At 32.0% G+C, this 19,264-nt stretch overlaps 1 protein-coding gene across 5 annotated transcripts; it reads left to right on the forward strand.

Annotated features, from left to right (window-relative positions):
- The first annotated feature begins 7,662 nt into the window (after window positions 1-7,662).
- On the forward strand, window positions 7,663-18,868 carry LOC101214907. 5 transcript variants are annotated; one of them, XM_031888800.1, is made up of 10 exons: window positions 7,663-8,047; window positions 8,161-10,754; window positions 11,672-12,860; window positions 14,367-14,737; window positions 14,826-15,011; window positions 16,445-16,593; window positions 16,794-16,885; window positions 16,978-17,088; window positions 17,510-17,546; window positions 18,279-18,868. In XM_031888800.1, exons 1-8 carry the CDS (start codon window positions 7,864-7,866, stop codon window positions 16,989-16,991), a joined length of 4,779 nt encoding a protein of 1,592 aa, XP_031744660.1. In that variant the 5' UTR covers window positions 7,663-7,863; the 3' UTR covers window positions 16,992-17,088; window positions 17,510-17,546; window positions 18,279-18,868. The 5 variants fall into 5 exon arrangements, with proteins under 5 accessions (XP_031744660.1, XP_011658938.1, XP_031744661.1 ...); XM_011660636.2 differs by having other exon boundaries at window positions 18,284-18,868; XM_031888801.1 differs by having other exon boundaries at window positions 18,328-18,868.
- The last annotated feature ends 396 nt before the right edge of the window (window positions 18,869-19,264 follow it).

Genomic DNA, 19,264 nt, shown 5'->3' on the forward strand with positions numbered 1-19,264 from the left:
AATTTTGAAACATATGTAAAAAATAGGGTAGATGCAAAACTATTGACAAAAATAGGGCTGTTTTGGGTGAAGTTGTGGATACGTGTACTGAGCCCATATTTTTCTTATTTGTATATATATTACGTTGGGTCTCACACTTTCTTCTTTTTTATTTTTATATATATTATGAGTGGGTCCTACACATTCTTCTTTTTCTCATTATATATATATATATTAATTAATTATTCAAATTCTAAAAATATATTTCTCAATCTTCAATTTTTTTTATTAAATTCATCTTTCCTAATTTAATTTAATTATTTCTTAATCAAAATTATACATATTTCTTTTTTCAATTTTCAATTAAAAAAACACATATATTAACAAAATATTTTATTAAATAATATATTAGAAAAACTAAAATAGTAAGAATAATAAGGGGCACTTGAAAAAAATGGCAAAATAAGTTATAATAATTAAGTCCATAGCACACACATTTTATTATTTGCGAAAATGGCAAAAACGAAGCCCAGCCCACACATTAAGAGGTAAAATGTCACAAATGCCCTCGTTACTAATATACGTTTGATACACCTTATACACGTCTGATACACCTAATATACGTTTGATACATCTAATACACTATTTGATACACCTGATACTTCTTGATACATCTGATACATTTGATTGATAAACTTGATGCACCTGATACTCTTTAATACACTCGATACCGAAACATACTATACACTGCATATACATTTAATATTCTTCACTTATACAATTGATTGATTAAATGCATTTGATATGCTTGAAGTCCTACTTATATAATTGATATACTATTGATATACACTTGTAAACTCGATTCATATGCTTGATAATGATTCACTTTACTGATATGCTTTAATAATATATTGTTGATATACTTGATAATGATACACTGAGTTACATCATTCATATACTTAATAGTACTATATTGAACTGCATAAAATTTGAAAAAATGAAAAATCACGTAGTAAGTATATTAATCAACTAATACATATAATATAAGTATATAACAACACTGACATACGAAACTGAGACAAAGTAAAACCAAAAAATTAAAGTAAAAAAATAAATCACAAATGAAGTTAAATTACTTCAATCAACAACCATTATATTATATTATTCATATTGTAATTACTGTACTATTGATATTTTAAAATTAAAATTAAGATAGAAAGAATAAATAATTTTTCTAGTATAAGAGTAAACAAATAATTAGGGCCTTAAAAAGTGGAATCATAAATAAACAATGAGTAGGACATTAAAAAGAGGAAGAGAAATAAGTTATTGAATGGTAGTTTAGGAAATAATATCAAATTTAAGGTGGAGAAGTGAAAATTTTGCCATATTTGCAAAATTCTAAAATAATGTGCTATAATTGCTATATCATATTTTCAAAATGCTATCCTATGCAATTTCCCTAATAATAATTGAGAGAAGTTGAAGTTTACCCTAAAAATAATAACAATAACAATAATTTGCAATAAAAAATTATTAGTTAAATTTTTTAAATTTAATTTGTAATCGAACCATAATTTCCATCGATCAGCTTTAAATTATTTCCCGATTCTTGTTTTTTTATTTTTTCCATAAACATAATTTTTGTTATTCAATTACCCACTTGATCAATGTGTATTGGTGGCTTCAATTATTATTATTCTTAGTATTATTCTTTTGGAGTAAGTTTCAATTTCTCTCGATTATTATTATTACTATTTCATTTGTTTAATATATTTTTTAATAACATATTTTGTTAATATATGTCTTCTTTTAAGAAATTGAAAAAAATATATATGTTCCAATCTGACTCCTCCGTTCTAATCTCAAATTCTGATCGCCATTCTCTTCTTTCTTCTTTGCACCTTCGCATATTGAATTGCGCCGGAGGACTGTGAAAAGTCAAGAAAAGAAAAAAGAAAAGAATAATTAACTCATTAACGATAATGAAAGAATCATTATGAATCTGGTAGATTGAAGATTTCAGACATCTTTGTGCTAGATTTCAGATTAATCCGCGGAGGGAAATACAAGATTTTGCTAGGTTTTGCCCATAGGAAAGTAGCAAAAAAAGACAAAAAATCTGTCATTTTTAGACAATTATCGTTATTTATACATATTAGAAAAACTATGAAAAAGAAGCAAAAAAGCGGGGAAATTGCAATGTATAATTTTGATTAAGAAACAATTAAATTAAATTAGAAAAGATGAATTCAATAAGAAAAATTGAAGATCGAAGATTGAGATATTTAATATATATATTTATATATAAAGAAGAAAAAAAGAAAAACAATAAGTTAATTTAATAAAGAAATATATTTTTAAAAATTGAATATTGAATATTGATATATATATAATGAGAAAAAGAAGAATGCGTGGTACCCACTATATTGTATATAAATAATGAAAAAAGAAGAAAGTGTGAGGCCCAACATCATATATATATAAATAAGGGAAAAATGGAAGGTGTGGGGCTTAGTATATGGAAGTCGTGAACCTCATCTACGACTTCACCCAAAAGTATCTATTTTTGTCAATAATTTTACATATAACCTATTTTTGACATATGTTTCAAAATTTACATTATTATTTTAAAAAGTTCAAGAATGGTTTTAAAGTATTTGAAAAGAAAAAATATATTTTAAAGTCATGTTCTGTGATAAAATGAATGATAAGATTAAAGACAACCATGTGGAAAAGGTCTGGCACGGTGACGTGAAGTCGACCAATGTATAAGAGATGTGCATTGTGTTAGGCAGCCTGAGCAACGAGGAATGAACTAAGAAGTTCTCGGATTTTATTGATGAAAAGACCATCACATTAGTCTAAATACAAGGCGATGAGTCTTGGAGTACCGAATGATTCATGTTCTCAGCAAAAGAGATACAAGACTAATGTGTGTTTATACGAAACAATGTTTATAATATGTATTTCTAAAGGGTTTTTCTTAAAACCTCACTAAGTCTTTTGACTTACGGTTTTAAGTTTTTACTTTCCCGGTGATTAGGCATTAAGGCTAAAATAAATAAGGGTTGAGAAGATGGGCAAAGAGAAGCTACTAGCGTTTTATTTAAGTTTTGTAATTAAGTTTGTATCTTGTAAAGTGTTGTAAAATGTTGGGATTGATGCCCTAAATCTTGTGGTCTTGTAGTTTGTAATTGTATATATTGTACAAACATTTTATTTATCTAATAAAATAAAGTGTGTTATTTTATTTGACATTTAGTTGCATTAACCCACAAAACCAATTAACTAACATCCAAGGTTATCTTATGTAACCTAAACATGTATTTGGACACATACAATTAGATCATGTTTAAATGATAACCTAAATGGTCTGTAATAGATGGATAATGTTGGATATCTTATCCTGGTGACACTTCGAATACGACCTATTTTGTAGTTGTTACAATTGTTCTAAAGTGCTACAAATGATTTGATCCTAATCATTCATGTCGAGACATTAGAGCAGGGGTATTCTATATAAAAAGCTTGTAATTTTCTAATTTTGATTTACAAAATTATACCAATTTCAATTTTCTCAATCAAACATTCAATTTCCATCATATCGTTCTTAAAGTCCACTTATCGGGTCCCACAATCTGATTCTAAGTTTGAAGAATAGTGGGTCAACACCAAGGTGGTCTCGTGTTTGTGTTCATGAGGAGATTACAAGGATCAGAAAGCATCAAATGTATGAATTTTCCTTAAGCCTAATTTTGCTTAATTAGGGTAATTGATGCATGTTAATTTCTAAATGGTTTAGATGAAATTAGAGTAAATTTGATCCGTAATTATGTTGTGCATGTCTACTGTTTTCCATCACATTTCAAATTATATTCAAGATGTATTAACCTCATTACCCTTTACGAGCTATGAGGGAGACCTAATGGACCTACAAATCAGAAGCTACAACGATATGAGATTAATTAGCTAAACTCATTAACCACATTAATCAATACTTGTTAGTTGTGTGTCCACTCCACTATAAACTCACAACTGAACTTTTCTCACTATGGATATATTTTTGTATCCACAGATATAGATCAATAACAATAAGTTAGTTATTCATAAATGTCTGTAACACCAATTGAGTCAAATTATCGTTTTACCCTTGAGTTACTTCTTATTCCTTAAATACTAGTGATTCTCTAATGAACAACTTGTTTATGGTCCAACCAATAAACAAAACAGCTCTCGTGCCATAGAGAGGGTCGGATCCTTTGTTGAAGTTCCAAAGACAATATTTAAAGGAACACTCGTCTATTTACCCTAAGGTCGAGAATGAGTGAATTCCATCTTGTGTGATTATGTTCCTAGCTCCTCACTTGATTTTGTCCTCAAAATGATAGACTAATTAAGTTAGTAATCTGACCACTATCACCTGTAAAAATCAAAGGACAATCCATCGCCAATAGAATTCATAATACACTCAAGATTAAAACTAAATTACCTATGTCATCTTATTAAAATAAAAACCTAACTAGTTAAGGAGTTACATTTCATAGTTCAGTCTTATTTAAACTCACTTCATGGGATACCCCCACTCGCATGTGACTTACACAAATGCATTGGATTATAACATATGTATCAAATACAATGTGGGTCATATGCATAACAGTACCAAGATAAAGTACCTAGCCTTATCCCTATACTATAAATCCTTTAAGTTGTATCTCGATCATTGATGTTCAAGACTCATAAAATAACTTAGGATGTTTACGATTTATGAGTTTAGGATATAAAACCAAACGAACTCCCACAGACTTAAAACTCTAGTCTAAACTAAAACCAAAGATAAACCAAAAAACTAAACACTAACAACTATCAATGATACAAATGTATTACTGGTAGGCCCTAACCCTAAGTAATAACACACAAATCCAAGACAAACCATGACGAAGAACACCACTTCAAATAAAAAAGGAGAGGAAGAAACCGATTTCAATGGATTATGATGAAATGAGAAATAAAAATTACACATAAACCTAAAATGCTAAACATTAACGGTCTATCAATGTGATACAAACATATCACTGATAGACTCTAACCCTAAGTAACAATACATAAATTTACAATAGAAAAATAAGAAATTGATTTCAATGACATTATGATGAAACGAATAACAAAAGTTACACATCATCTCAAAAAGCTAAACACTAAAGTCTATTAGTGATAAAAATAACTTACAACTATTATCACGAAAAGCAAAGAGGCTGTAAATGATGAAATAAACACAAAAGACCAAACGAAAATGGAAAGAAGAAAAATGAAGTGTTTTTTTGAGTTGAAGGTGTATCTAATTGTGACCTTCTTTTAGAGACATTTTTGTCTTTTAATTAGGGTATAGCCAAATTTGGCCACATGTGCAGTTTTTTAACTTTTTGCTATATCCATAATTATTTTAGACTGAAAACCTATATTTGCAACCCTTTGAAAAAATTCAAAGAGTAGAAAGATAATTTGTAAGAACTTAAAAACCAAAATACTCATATTTTGAAAAACTTGAAAGCTAAAGCTTAATTTTCACAAATATAACAAATAGACAAAATTGTTGGGATATCAAATAGCCAAATCTAATATAAAAATAGCCAAATCTAGATGAGGTGTACAAAAATATTTAAAAAAATATTTACTTTCGGTAGCCAAATTTAACAAATTTAAATATTTTTTTTAAAATATAAACGATTGTTTTTCAAATATAAATAAAAAAAATCTTGAAAAAGATCATTTAGGTTTGGTTAACCAATAGATCAAATAAAAATAAAATATAAAAAAATTAAAAAATGAAGAATAGAAAAAAAGAAAAACAACAAAGAGAATAATTATGAAAAAAATAAAATAAATGAATAGAGGACAAAGAAAAAACAATGAAAAGAGATGAAAAAAAAAAAGAAGAAACAAAATTTATGAAAAAATAAAATAAGAAAAGAAATTAAAAAAATAAAAGTTATTAAGAAAGAAAAGCGAAAATAAAATAAATAAAGTATACGAATTTTTTCTAAAAAATGAGAACAAATAAAGAAAAAAAAAAAGAAAATCGTTTAGATTTATCTACCATAATATAATATAAAAAAGAATAACCAAATTAATCACGGCCATTTTGTTTTGGTATTTTTTGAGAAACCAACGTACATATTATTTAGGATCTTTTTTAAAAATAATGTAAAATTTGAAACATATTTCAAAAATAGGTTGTTGCAAAACTATTTTTAAAAATAGGCGATTTGAGGTGAAGTCGTGTACGGGTATACGACTTCCATGAAGTAGACCCCACCTCTTCTATTCTTTTTTTATTTTTATATATACACTACACTCGACGTCACATTTTTTTATTTTCTAATTATATATATATGTGGGTCCCACACATTTCGTTTTTTCTCATTATTTATATATATGCCCACATATAATAATATATATTAAACATTCAAATTCTAAAAAAATATTTCTTTATTAATTTATTATTTTCTTTATTTATATTTAAATATCTCAATCTTCAAATTTTCTTATTAAATTCATTTTTTCTAATATTTAATTATTACTTAATGAAATTATACATTCTTTTTTCCAATTTTTAATATTTTTTTAAAATCAAATATTAACAAAATATGTTATTAAAAAATATATTAAACAAATGAAAATAGTAAAAATAATATTTAGAAGAAGTTGAAGTTACTCAAAATAATAATAATAATAAATGAATGCACATTACTAGTTGAATAAAAAAAATTTAATGTATATATATATTAAATATCTTAATTTTCAAATTTTCTTATTAATTCATCTTTTCTAATTTAATTTAATTATTTCTTAACCAAAATTATATATATATATTTTTATTTTCTGTTTAGAAAAACACATATATTAACAAAATATGTTATTAAAAAATATATTAAACAAAACAAAATAATAATAATAATCAAAAGAAGTTGAAGCTTACTCTAAAAAAAAATAATAACAAATTTGCAATCGAAAATTATTCGTTAAGTTTTTAACTTGTGAACCAATTCTTGTTTTTTTTCTTTTACCATAAACATGAATTTTTTTATTCAATTGCCAATGTGCATTGGTCCACAAGTGTTATTATTATTTTTTTAGTAATTTCAACTTCTCTCAATTACTATTGTTACTACTTTTATTTGTTTAATATATTTTTAATAGCATATTTTTGTTAATATATGAGTTTTTTTTAAAAAAATATAAATAATTTTGATTAAGAAATAATTAAATTAAATTAGAAAAATGAATTTAATAAGAAAAGTTGAAGATCGTGGTATTTAAATATAAATAAAGAAAAAAATAAAAAAATAAATTAATTTAACAAAGAAATATATTTTTAAAATTTGAATATTTAATATATATATTATTATACGTGAGTATATATATATATATAAATAATGAGAAAAAATGAAATACGTGAAATTCACGTATATAAATAATTAAAAAATAAAAAATGTGGGATCAAATGTAATATATATATATAAAAATAAGAAAAAATAGAATAGGTGGAATCAACTTGGAGGAAGTGGTTTATGTTTCAAATTGTACATTATTTTAAAAAAAGATGCTATTATTCAACTAAAAATATAATTTCCTTAAAATATACAAAATTATTATCATTATTTCAAGAAGTAAGGAGTCGGTTCCAATCCAACGAGTACTGATGTATCCCAAAATTTGAATTCCTTTGCCCCCGCTACTCGCGAAAAACCCATCTTCTTCCTCAGAAACTCCCTCCATCGAAACCCGAACTCTTCTTCCTCTCCTTTCCTCAAAACTTCCTCTCCTTTCCTCAAAACACCCTCTCCTTTCTCTCTCTCTCTCCTCATGGCTCTTCTGTGAAACATGTCGGCTATGGAGAAGCTATTCGTCCAGATCTTCGAAAGGAAGAAGTGGATCATCGACCAGACCAAGCAGCAGACCGATCTCTTCGACCAACACCTCGCTTCCAAGCTCATTATCGATGGAATTGTTCCTCCTCCTTGGCTCCACTCCACTTTTCTTCATTCCCACATTTCCCATTTCCAAGGTACTTTCCTACTCTTTTCAATTTTCCCCATTTCTTATGCTTCATGGTTAGTTAGGTTGAAGTAAGAATTTCCCTCTTTCGCCACATTTTTTTGCTCAATTGGTTTGTCGTAGTTGCAGAGGTGAACAAAAGTTTTATTTCTGGCGTTGAGTTCCCACGTTCGCCGCTTGATGCCCATCGCTCTAGTTTGAATGAAGCATTTGTTGCAGACAGTGGGGAGGAGTGGGAGCACAGATCGACTGAAGAAGCTGGTTCCTTAAACGATGATTTTGATGCAGGAAATAATCCAGCAATTTCACCCCAGTGTGACATAAGTAATGCCGGTGTCTTAAATTGCTCGCCTTGTATTGAAATGACTCCTGTTTCTCCTCATGGTCGAGGAGGCATAGTCTCAGACAATTACCGGGATCCTACTCTGTCATTGGCTCGGTTACACAGATCAAAATCTAGGCAAAAGGCTTTCGAGTTGCGTAATAGTGTGAAATCTACAAGGTGCCAATCTCGGTGTGAGAACAAGAGTGATTCCATTGCTGGTGGGATTGTAGGATCTGTTATTGGTTCACTGCAATCTGATCACGAAGATGAGTCAGGGTTGGCAAAGGCTTCCAGTAGCTGTAATGGAATTGGTTCTCTAGAAGAAGAATCTAATGTTGGTTGTGAGCAGAAGGATAGCTCTATTGGCTCCGATAAAGTTGGAGTAGTTGTAAGCCCTGGGTTGCAAAGTAGATTTATTGATGTGGACAATTCTTTAAACATTTTCTCTAAAAATGAAGAGTTATGTATAGCTGGAGGTTCAACACAGAATTCTTATAAAGTAAATGAGCAATTTGACTCACCTAGACCTTCTTCGGGAAAGATTGAAGAAGGGTCCGCATATTGCAGGAGCCAGGAGTATAGTTCTGATAAACCTGAAAAGTGTAGGTTGCAAAGTAGCTCTTTGGATGCAAATGAAACTTCATGCATTTCCCCTGAAGATGGAAGAGCAGGTCCTATAGGAGGTTCAAAATTCCATTCTGATCAAGTGGACGAGCAATTGGACTTGCCTAAACCTTCTTCTGACAATGTTGAGTGTAATGAAAAGGCTGTATTAGGAGATTGCAGGAGCCATGACTATGATCTTGATAAGGCTCTACAGTCTGAGTCACAACAAAGGTCCCCGGAAGTGGATGATTCATCATGCATTGATGCCAGTGATGGAAGATTGTTGGACTTGTATAACCCTTCTTCTGGAAAAGTTGAATGCTGCGAAGAAACTATTTCAGGACATTGCAGGAGCAAGGAATGTAATTTCGAAATTGCCCACCAGTCTGGGTCGCGATACAGCTCCCAGGATGTGGATAATTCTTCATATGTTGATGAGGTGGGAGGATCCTGTCCCATTGGAAGTTCAAAAGTGCACCCTCATGAAGTGAAAGAGAAATTGGACTTATCTAAATCTTCTTTCGACAATATCGAGTGCTGTGAAGAAAAAATATTAGGTGATTTGAGTAATCAGGAGTATAAACTTAACAATCCTCAAAAGTTTGGGATGCAACATAACTCCCTGGATGGGGACAATTCATCATGCTTTTCTTCTGTAGATGGAACTTTTTGCCGTGTTGGAAGTTCGAAGCAACATTCTGATCAAGGGATTGAGCGGTTGGAGTTGTTTAGACCTTCTTCTGTCAATAGTGAATGTCATGAAGAAGAACTAGAAGACTGTAGGACCCAGGACTGTAATTTTGATAATGCGGAACAGTCTGATGTAGACAAAAAATTCAGTTCACCAATAACGGAGGTAAGGGAGAATACATCCGATAAGAAGCCCTCCAGTTTTCTAGATGACAAGAGGGATGTCAGTGAAAAAGAAAAATGCAATTCACTCCTTCACATACCTTTGCCACAGATTCAGGTAGACTCAGTGAAGGAAAACGAATCTGATAAATGTGCATCTGAATCTCACAGTGAGAGGAGATATGAAGATACAGGAGACTTTAATGGAAATACTCTCTCATCTGGCAACAAGTCACTGCAAGGTTATGAAGAAGTAACTACTTGTTCTTTGCTGCAAAGTGATGAACCTGCTGAAAAAAATGTTTCTTTGAAAGATGGAGTATCAGATTTGCAGAATTCCCATGACAATGTAGTTGAAATTCCACCAGTGGATGCAAACGGTGCATCAGTTCCTATAGAAGATACAGAAACATTTAGAGATCACGTGGTAATGGTTCCTTGTGTTCCTCACGTTGGTGAAACGGATGGTTATTTGGAGCAGCAACTGAAAAGTGCAGGCATATCTCAGTGCGCAGATTCAGATTCCTTTGAGTATTGCACTGACGACTTTAACGGTAACCATCATTACTTATCAACAGAGTGCCAGATTGCAGAAACATCAATTGAGTTAAAAACTTTCAGCGCACTTACGAAGGCATCTAGTTCTCCTGAAGACGTGAGAAGGGTTCAGCCAGAATTGGGGATTGGTATTCCTGAATCTTTAGACTTGGGGAGTGAGCAACTTCAAATTATCAACGGGAGTCCCACAGATAAAATATTGATGCAGGAATTTGACACTGAAAAACCTGTCCTTGAATTTCAACGATTATCATTTTGTGAAGAAGGTTATCAACAATCAAATGTGAGCATTGTCCCTATTGAAATGTTGCTTTTGGAAAAGGAAGCTCATTCAATGCAATTGTCTGATTCTTCACCCACGCTTCTAGTTAAAGAGGTATACATTTATTACAACGGGAAGAATTTTCAAACAGGCCTTCACAGGTTGACTATTGAAACAAACATCGTTCATGCATAGTCTATAAAATATTTTAGAATAAACTACAAAATCACGATGCAAACCCAAAATTAGTTATCATCACCAAATAGGTTCTTTATCACCTCCAATTTTCTCATCATTAGACTTATGACCTTTTTTTTTCCCACCATCAAACTTATAAGTTTCCATATTTTCCACCATTTGACTTTACAGCCTTCTGTATTTCCTTCTTTGTTTAGTTGTTTTTATGTTCTTCTACATCTGTAAAAGAAAAAATGGGGTGTGTTGGGTTAGTTAAACAAAGGAGAAACAACTTCTTTCTAATTTTCCTTTCTTTTACGTAATATAATCATAATTTATTTCAAGCATCTAAAAGAGAAGTGCATGTTCACAGGGTGAGGTGGCTTACTTAATTTACTTGTGAAGCGCACTTAAGGACACACTTCTGTGGATTAAAACTATTGTTTTGGTGTACTTAGGAAGTTAAGATCAAACGATTTAACTCTCTATTATTTCAAGTATATTGATCTGTTGTTATTGAAACATGGGTATAATAATAAGCGTACCTTCATTGCAAAAGTACCTGTGAATGAGTACGAAGATAATTCTTCCAATTCACTTAACAAAAGTTGTTTTTCTTCTTTTTAATATGTTGTTTTCTGCATGCTGTTTTTGAAAGGATGGACCTAGTTAGGAAGGGGGTGATGGTAGTCATACTCTTTGTGCTTTTAAGAGGGTGTAGTCTTCACTAAATGCTGGCCTTATCATTTTCTGACAAATTTCTAGGCAGGGGATTTGATTGATTTTTTTCCTCCTTCTTTACCTTTTTTATTAACTTCTCTTCATGATCTTGTTTCTTTGTGCATGATTGACAGGATCTATCTAGGTTCAGAAACAATAACAGAGGCACGCTGTTGCAAAATGTCATGCTAGAGAGCCAAAGTTTGGATCCTGAAGAAAATCTTCAGTCTGGAGATAACAAACTTCCTGTTGATACCGGGAAGACGGAAAGAGAGGAGGATAAGGGGAAACTTACTTCTTGCTCACTTCTTACTCCCCTAATCCAAACTTCTCATTATCTTGGTGCCGACAAGGATATGCCTGCATTAGAGGGGTTCCTAATGCAGTCTGATGCTGAACAACCATGCATTTCTGTTGGTGGAATCAACCTTGACACATTAGAACTTTCAAAGTGTATGATAGAACGCGCTAGCATATTGGAGAAAATCTGTAAATCTGCTTGTATAAACAGTCCATTATCCTCATCTTCAGAAAGTCTTAAGTTGAACAAGGTGGCAGATTTGTACCATTCCCTTTCTAATGGTCTGTTAGAGAGCGTGGACTTGAAGAGTAACCTTCTGATGAATGATCAAAATAAGCTACTGAAGGATGGTAGTAACTTCTTGAATGGAGAAGTCAACTGTTCTCCTCATGGGTCATTTTCTGCTTGCCTGAAAAGCATTGGCAGTCATTCAGCTAGCGATGTTAGGAGGCCGTTTGTATCCCCCTTTAGTAAGTTGTTGGATAGAAATTCATTAAATTCCTCAAGTTCAGGAAAACGAAGCAGCCCGAATATAGAGCTTCCTTGCATTAGTGAAGAAGCTGAGAGTACAGAGGAGACTGATAATAAGTTTGCAAAGGATATGAAATCGAACATGCGAGTACCACTTGTTGACGTTACAGAAAATGCAAATGTTCCGGTAGCAGTTTCTGAAACTGTCATGTTTGCTGATAGATTGAGTTTAGAATCTTTAAACACGGAAGTCGGCAACACGGGGACTCATAATAGAACCAAAGAGAATTTGGCAAACCAGAAAAAGAGTAAAAGGAAATATTTGAATGAGGCTGTAGATCTTGATATCTTTCCAGGAGCAAACGGAGCTAAAAGAGTCACTAGGTCATCTTATAGTAGATTTAGCAGGTCAGATTTATCCTGTAAAGAAAATTTCAGAAAAGAAGGCTCTCGATTCTCAGGAAAGGAGACCAAGCATAAAAATATTGTGTCCAATATTACTTCTTTTATTCCTCTTGTCCAACAAAGAGAAGCTGCAACTATTTTGAAAGGTCTGTATATATATTTTTAACTATATCTGCATTCAATATTAACATACTTGGATTGATTATGAATCTTTAACATTTCTTGGATATTGTCATGTTAAATATCTCTAGAATTTTATGTCCCCATTACTTCCTACTACTGAATTGAGAAAATGTGTAATGAAGAATGATTTTCATGTACGATATCTAGAAGAATCCCACAACAAAGTCAAGTCCTAGGCTCTCCTACCCATAACACGCCCCTTATTGCTCCACTCTCTTATTCCCCTGTTATCATCCTCCCTTTTTGCACGTCCTATTTTGTTATGGTTATTTTTGGAAATTTATTTTGGCTTCTTCTGTCAGTGTTACCATGTTCGGCAGTTGTGGCATTGTTGATTGATGTTTGCCCAAGTTAGATGTTCCTAACTTGGTTTTGTCCTACGTTTTGCTTTGAGCTTGATTAAAGTCATCCCTTTTGGTTTAGTTTTTGGTATGAAGTTTTCGAAGATGGACAACTTGGTGGATGCTATGGTTTTCTAGCTTCTTCAAAAGCCTGATGTGTTGAGATCTGTTTTGTAATTTTTCATTTGTTCATGGTTTATGTTGGTCACACAATTTTTCAATCTTGAGGCCTTTGGCTACCTCCTAACAAGAACACTCAAGAACAAAAAACAAACAAAGAACACTAAAATGTAGATTTATATTGCAAATAGCAGATCAGATTAACATAGCCTTTCGTGATAACTACTCTCCTAGTATTTCCTACAGGAAATTACCCACAAATTTCTTCACTCCTTCCTCTCAACCCAGTACAGTACCCCCACACTCACTATTTCTAACTAAAAGCCCTCTGTCTAATTACTAATATTCCCCTTCTTATAAGTAGTAACCATACCAATATTTACAACTAATCCTACTAAATTCATAATTAGGGTCTTACAGATTCCAAATCTTGAATTGGTTGTTTTAGATTTATGATTGATCGTCGTGTATCCCCTTATCTTTTAAAGAATTCAGTTTTGATTTGGCTGGTCTTAAGGCTTCATCTTGGTGCTCCCTTTGCAGATCTTATGTTAGCTTCTTTTTGCAGGATATATTTCTTATTGAATGCCTATATCTTTTTGTTGCATTGTCGTTCCATTGTTTATTGCTTTCCTTGTTTACTCCCTTGTGGAATTTGTGTACTTTGAGCATGATCTCTTTTTATTATATCAATGTATACGTCCGTATCTTGTTAAAAAGAAGTAGAAAAAGAAAAGGAAAGAAAAGAAGCAGGCACATTAAACCACCAACTCAACCATAATTGCTAATGCTAACTAATTTTTTCCCATAACTTGGACGCCTGTACTTTTCTTTGTTTTCCTTGTTTTCCTTGTTTGTTAAACAGAATGGGCCTATCAAAATTTTATTTTGGTGTGGCATTGAACTCTATCTATTATTTGGGAGTACACAGTTTGACTATCGTGTATCTGATGATCTGAGTATTGTAACAAATTGTAATTTAAGTTTGAAACATGTGAATTTCTGTAGGGAAGAGAGATGTTAAGGTGAAGGCCATTGAGGCTGCTGAGGCTGCAAAACGCCTTGCAGAAAAGAAGGAAAATGAACGTCAAATGAAGAAAGAAGCCCTGAAACTTGAGAGAGCAAGAATGGAGCAAGAGAATTTGAGGCAGCTTGAACTTGAGAAAAAGAAGAAAGAAGAAGATAGAAAGAAGAAAGAGGAAGAAATGAAGAAAAGGAAGGCTGATAAGGCAGCAAAGAAAAGACAGAGAGAAGAAGAAGAGAGGAAGGAGAAAGAAAGAAAAAGAATGCATGTTGAAGAGGTTAGGAGACGATTACGAGAACATGGTGGGAAGTTACGATCAGATAAAGAGAATAAGGATGTGAAACCCCAAGCCAATGTAAGAAGCTATATGTGATAATGTTTGAACTTTCCTTGTGCTTATGGGATTTGAGAGGTAAAAATAGCTTCTTATTTTTTTCTGGTAGGAACAAAAACCACTCGACAGAAAGGCATGTAAGGATGTGACAAACAAACTGGACAAGGAAAATGGACATGAAAAATTTGACAAACTCTCAGTTACCAAGTCCAAGAGTACTACAAGCGATGCTAGGAGGGAAAACTTTGTTGTGGAGAACGCACAACCAACGATTGTAGGATTTCTAGAGGCAGAGGTAAATTGATTTTGTATTTGCAAATTTCCAAAAACTATGACGTGATTTATAGTGAAATGTTATTTTCCCATAATAAGCATGGCCAATTAGCTAGCAATCTTCCATTGTTCTAACCCTCACCAGTCTTCTACTGAAAGTGTCGTTTATTATTATTATTATTATTATTTTTTATTTAAGATTGTCACGATTTGTTTTGAGGGATAATAGATGGAGGACGATTGAAACCTTTTGGAGGTAATGTAGTGCAGCATCTGAAAGATTCTGGGCTTATAGATGAAGTAGGTTGTTGTAATTTGAAACCATCCTAGGATACTTCTTGTAGATAAGCAATAAAATAATCGAAAAGGCACAATTCTTGAAACATAACACCCTAGGCTTCCAGTTAGTTTTAGGTCTGAATCTACAAGAAAGAAGCATGAAAACTATTTTCTAGATAATTATTTGTCTGTCTAGGAGTGATGATTAAAGTAGTGATTTTAAAAATTTGAGCGAGTTAAAGTAGTGATTTTAGAAAAAGAGATTTTTGTACAAATTATTTTGTAAAATTGATTTGATTCAATTGTATTGATATTTGGTTCAGAATTTTAAAAATTGAATTTTATATAGTTAAAAGTGATTTTGTGTTATTATTTTTGGTTTCAAAAGTGATTCTAGAATTACTAAATTATGAAAAAAGACATTAAAAAAAACGTTCAAATATATGGGACTAATTTTACTTAAGAAGAGACTGAGAAAAAAAAAACAGAAAATGGAGCTAATTTTGGTGATTCTTGGTCGATCAGTTCCCTAAAAGCACATTCCAACTCGTTGTTGGAAAATAATTCTATATGATTAGATTTCTCTAAAATAAGATTTCAACATCTGCCAGTTATCAATTTTTGAAAGAAAAGTGATTTTGGCAATGACAAATTAATGTTGGCCATGTTATAATCATTCCAAAACATACACTAAATCTTTATGCATCTTGCTGTATCCTGTTACATACTTATACCCACAGAAAATAATTCCACTTGATCTAGAAACTCTGTTGGACTTTTGTAGAGTAAATCTTACTGGAGCCTGAATCTAAACTGAACTAAGAATTTTAAGATACTATACAGTATTGACTTTTGCTTGATCCTATCATATGTCGCTTAAAATTGAGAAATTAAATAGTTATATGATTTAACCTACTTGGAATGACTGCTCAAATATTTGGCAACTTAAAGTGAGAAAGATAATTAGTGGGTGATTAAAGGTAGGTCTTCGTCTTTTTGAGAGAAGAAAAAGATTTTTATAATTGTAACACAGGAAAAAGGTTTTTATAATTGTAACACACTTTTAGATGTTTGATATTAGGAAGTCTAATTTCTTGGAAGACTTTAACATACATGATGAAGGAAGATATTTTTTGTTCCATTTGAGCTTCTTATGCTGAAATTTATGATCTTTAGGCACTTGAAAATGGGATGGAGAGTAGAATCTCCGAAACAAGTGAACGAGAATCATATCAGATTTCTCCTTACAAAGCTTCTGATGATGAAGATGAAGAGGACGAAGATGATGGCATACGAAAAAATAAATTTGTACCTTCGTGGGCAAGGTGTGTAACTTGGTCTGATGTGTTTTTAAATAAGGAAATAACAAATGTGATTTAAACTCCAATGATGCAATTTAGTCTGTTTTGCATTTTTCATTGTATCCCTCTTTCTTAACATCCTTTTTGTCAAAGATAATCACGAAGACCATTTCAAATTTGCCATTTTGTGTTAGAACTAATTTCTTCATACTTCTTTTATGCAGTAAGGATCACGTAGCTGACCTTTTCGCTTCTCAGCAAAAATTGAATCCAGAAATTATATTTCCACCGAAAAGCTTTTGTGATATAGAGCAAGGTGAAAATTAACACAGAAAGATGGCTGCAGCTTTTAGTCTTTATTAATGTTAAATAATAAAAACGCACTGAGCTAGTTTAACTATTTTGCAGTTCTATTGCTTTGACGGCTCTGGATTAAATAGTAGTAACTTTCACAATGTGGATAGATTTTATCTGCAACAGAAACATTCCTCTTTCTCACCATGCAAGAGATTTGCCTAGGTATGCTTTTATTGAACTGTGTTTTTTCTGACTTGAACTTCACATCATGATTGATCACTTTTGACTTGTTTGTCAATAAGTTAGTTGCAACTTAACTCGTTTGGACATTCTTGGTGTTTGAGGGTCATTGCTAGTTATTAGGTCTATCTAGTCTACATAACGTTGACTTCAGTATTTATGTAAATCTTTTACCCGTAGTTAGCTGTACTGTATCTTTTGCGTGGCTTTTCTCTGTCCTTCCCATACAATCTATAAATTATCATGCAATCTAATGGATGATTGAGAGAAAACGTTCACTAGTTGTGTAAATAATCAATAAGAATTTCCCTTCAGCATTATGGCTGCTTGTTTGTTTAATAAATCGATTACTGTTTTCATTTGTCCATGTCTCATTAAAATAGAGTGCTATATTATGTGGCAGATTTTGCTGACTAATTTCTCAAGGCGTTGCTGATCAGGTGATTAGTTTCTTGCTACTCTATATTCTGAATAGCTAAATTGAGATGATTATTGTACAATAGGCAGCTTTATATGTGGGGTTAATTTCATAGCACCAAAATAAGCTATAAAACCCAGTACCCAGCCCCCTCTTCCGACTGGATTCCTCAACCACGAAAAAGTTGGGTAAAACGCCTGTGGTTAGTTCTTGGTGTCAACCTTCCCTTCTTTTGCTTTGTGGTGAGGGATAGGGGGAGGATTTAGGGTTCCCCTGTAGAAAAAGCAGAATGTAACCTGCCAACATGTAGGTGTAAAGCACTAGTTCTTAAGATAACTTCTCTATGTACAATTTATTTTTATTATATTGTCTAATGAAGATGATGCGATTGTTCATCTTGAAGAGGCAAACATTGATTATATTCTAGAAGAAAAGGTAACCCTTAATTCCGTAAAAGTTTATGCCAGTATTACATAGGTTGGTTTATGATGAAGGAATTTATAATATGAATAGACTTTATATATCATAAGCAGTTCCCAGCGGAAACTAGGTTTCTATTTTATCTAGCTCTTGCTTTGACAGAATCTTTTTCCTCTCATAAGTTCCATTGCTTGAAAAAACTTGTGTTATTCCTAAAGTAGAAGGATGGACAACCATGAGTAATAATTCAAAAAAAAAAAAAGGAAAAAAAAAAAAAATTCCCTCTCTTGTTTGGTTGATAGATCTTGATTGCTTTGTTTCTCCAATTTTCAAGATTAGGTTTCCACATCTAGCCCTTTTTTCTGGATTCTTTTTTCTCCCAGCATAAGTTGTGGGATATATGTTGGAGAAGAACGAACAGGCGTATCAATGGGAGAGAGGTGAAACAAAGTTTGAGAAAGCCATCACCCCTGCAAGGGCATATACCAAAACTTTACATATTTGTATTTCCACCAATCACTTCTAATAATTACACCACAAAAATGTCTCACAACTCACAGGCGAAGAAAAAAGAATATTGAGAAAGCTCCAATGAGTTCAGAGTCCTATTGATGTGGTACTATGTCTTGTCAGTTTACATAAAATACATTCGTCAGGTTCCAATTTCCCTGCAATTCAAGAATATTGAGAAAGCTCCAATGAGTCCAGAGTCCATGCAGGGAAGTTTGTGATGTTATTGGCCTTCAAGTAATTGAAAAGTCGTGTGAATTGTTACATTAAATTTTTAGGTTGTACTACATTTTCCCACCAGATTAAATCAATGTCATTGGGATACAGCAGGTTTACAAACTATTGATGGTAATATGTAGATATGGACATAGTAATAGCACACGCGTAATACATATTTACTTCTACCATCATTTACTTCCTTTCTCTACATAAATGAAGCTGTTGATGAATGATGAAATCATGGGGTAATGAAAATGTTTGGGGTTTCGGGATTACCTGTTGATTGAATGGTTTGGTTTATTTATATGAACATAATGCATTTTGAGACTTGACGTCTCCAGAATCAGTGTTGATACGCTTTGCCTTCGTTGCAACAGTGTAGATGTGTTGGTAACCAGCCAAAAATAGAATGGTATTGGGCAGTAATATTACGATAATTTAGTGTATAGCAATATTTAAAATATACAAATATAACCGTTTTTAAGTTATAGATAAACTTTTATTGTTGATTGAATTTTAAGACTTGTAGAAATTGATCGGTTCAATTTTTACCATTAGAAGTTTGGGAGTGACACTAAGGTTGACATTTTG

Source organism: Cucumis sativus, chromosome 7 (genome assembly GCF_000004075.3).
Source record: "Cucumis sativus cultivar 9930 chromosome 7, Cucumber_9930_V3, whole genome shotgun sequence".
NCBI lineage: Eukaryota > Viridiplantae > Streptophyta > Magnoliopsida > Cucurbitales > Cucurbitaceae > Cucumis > Cucumis sativus.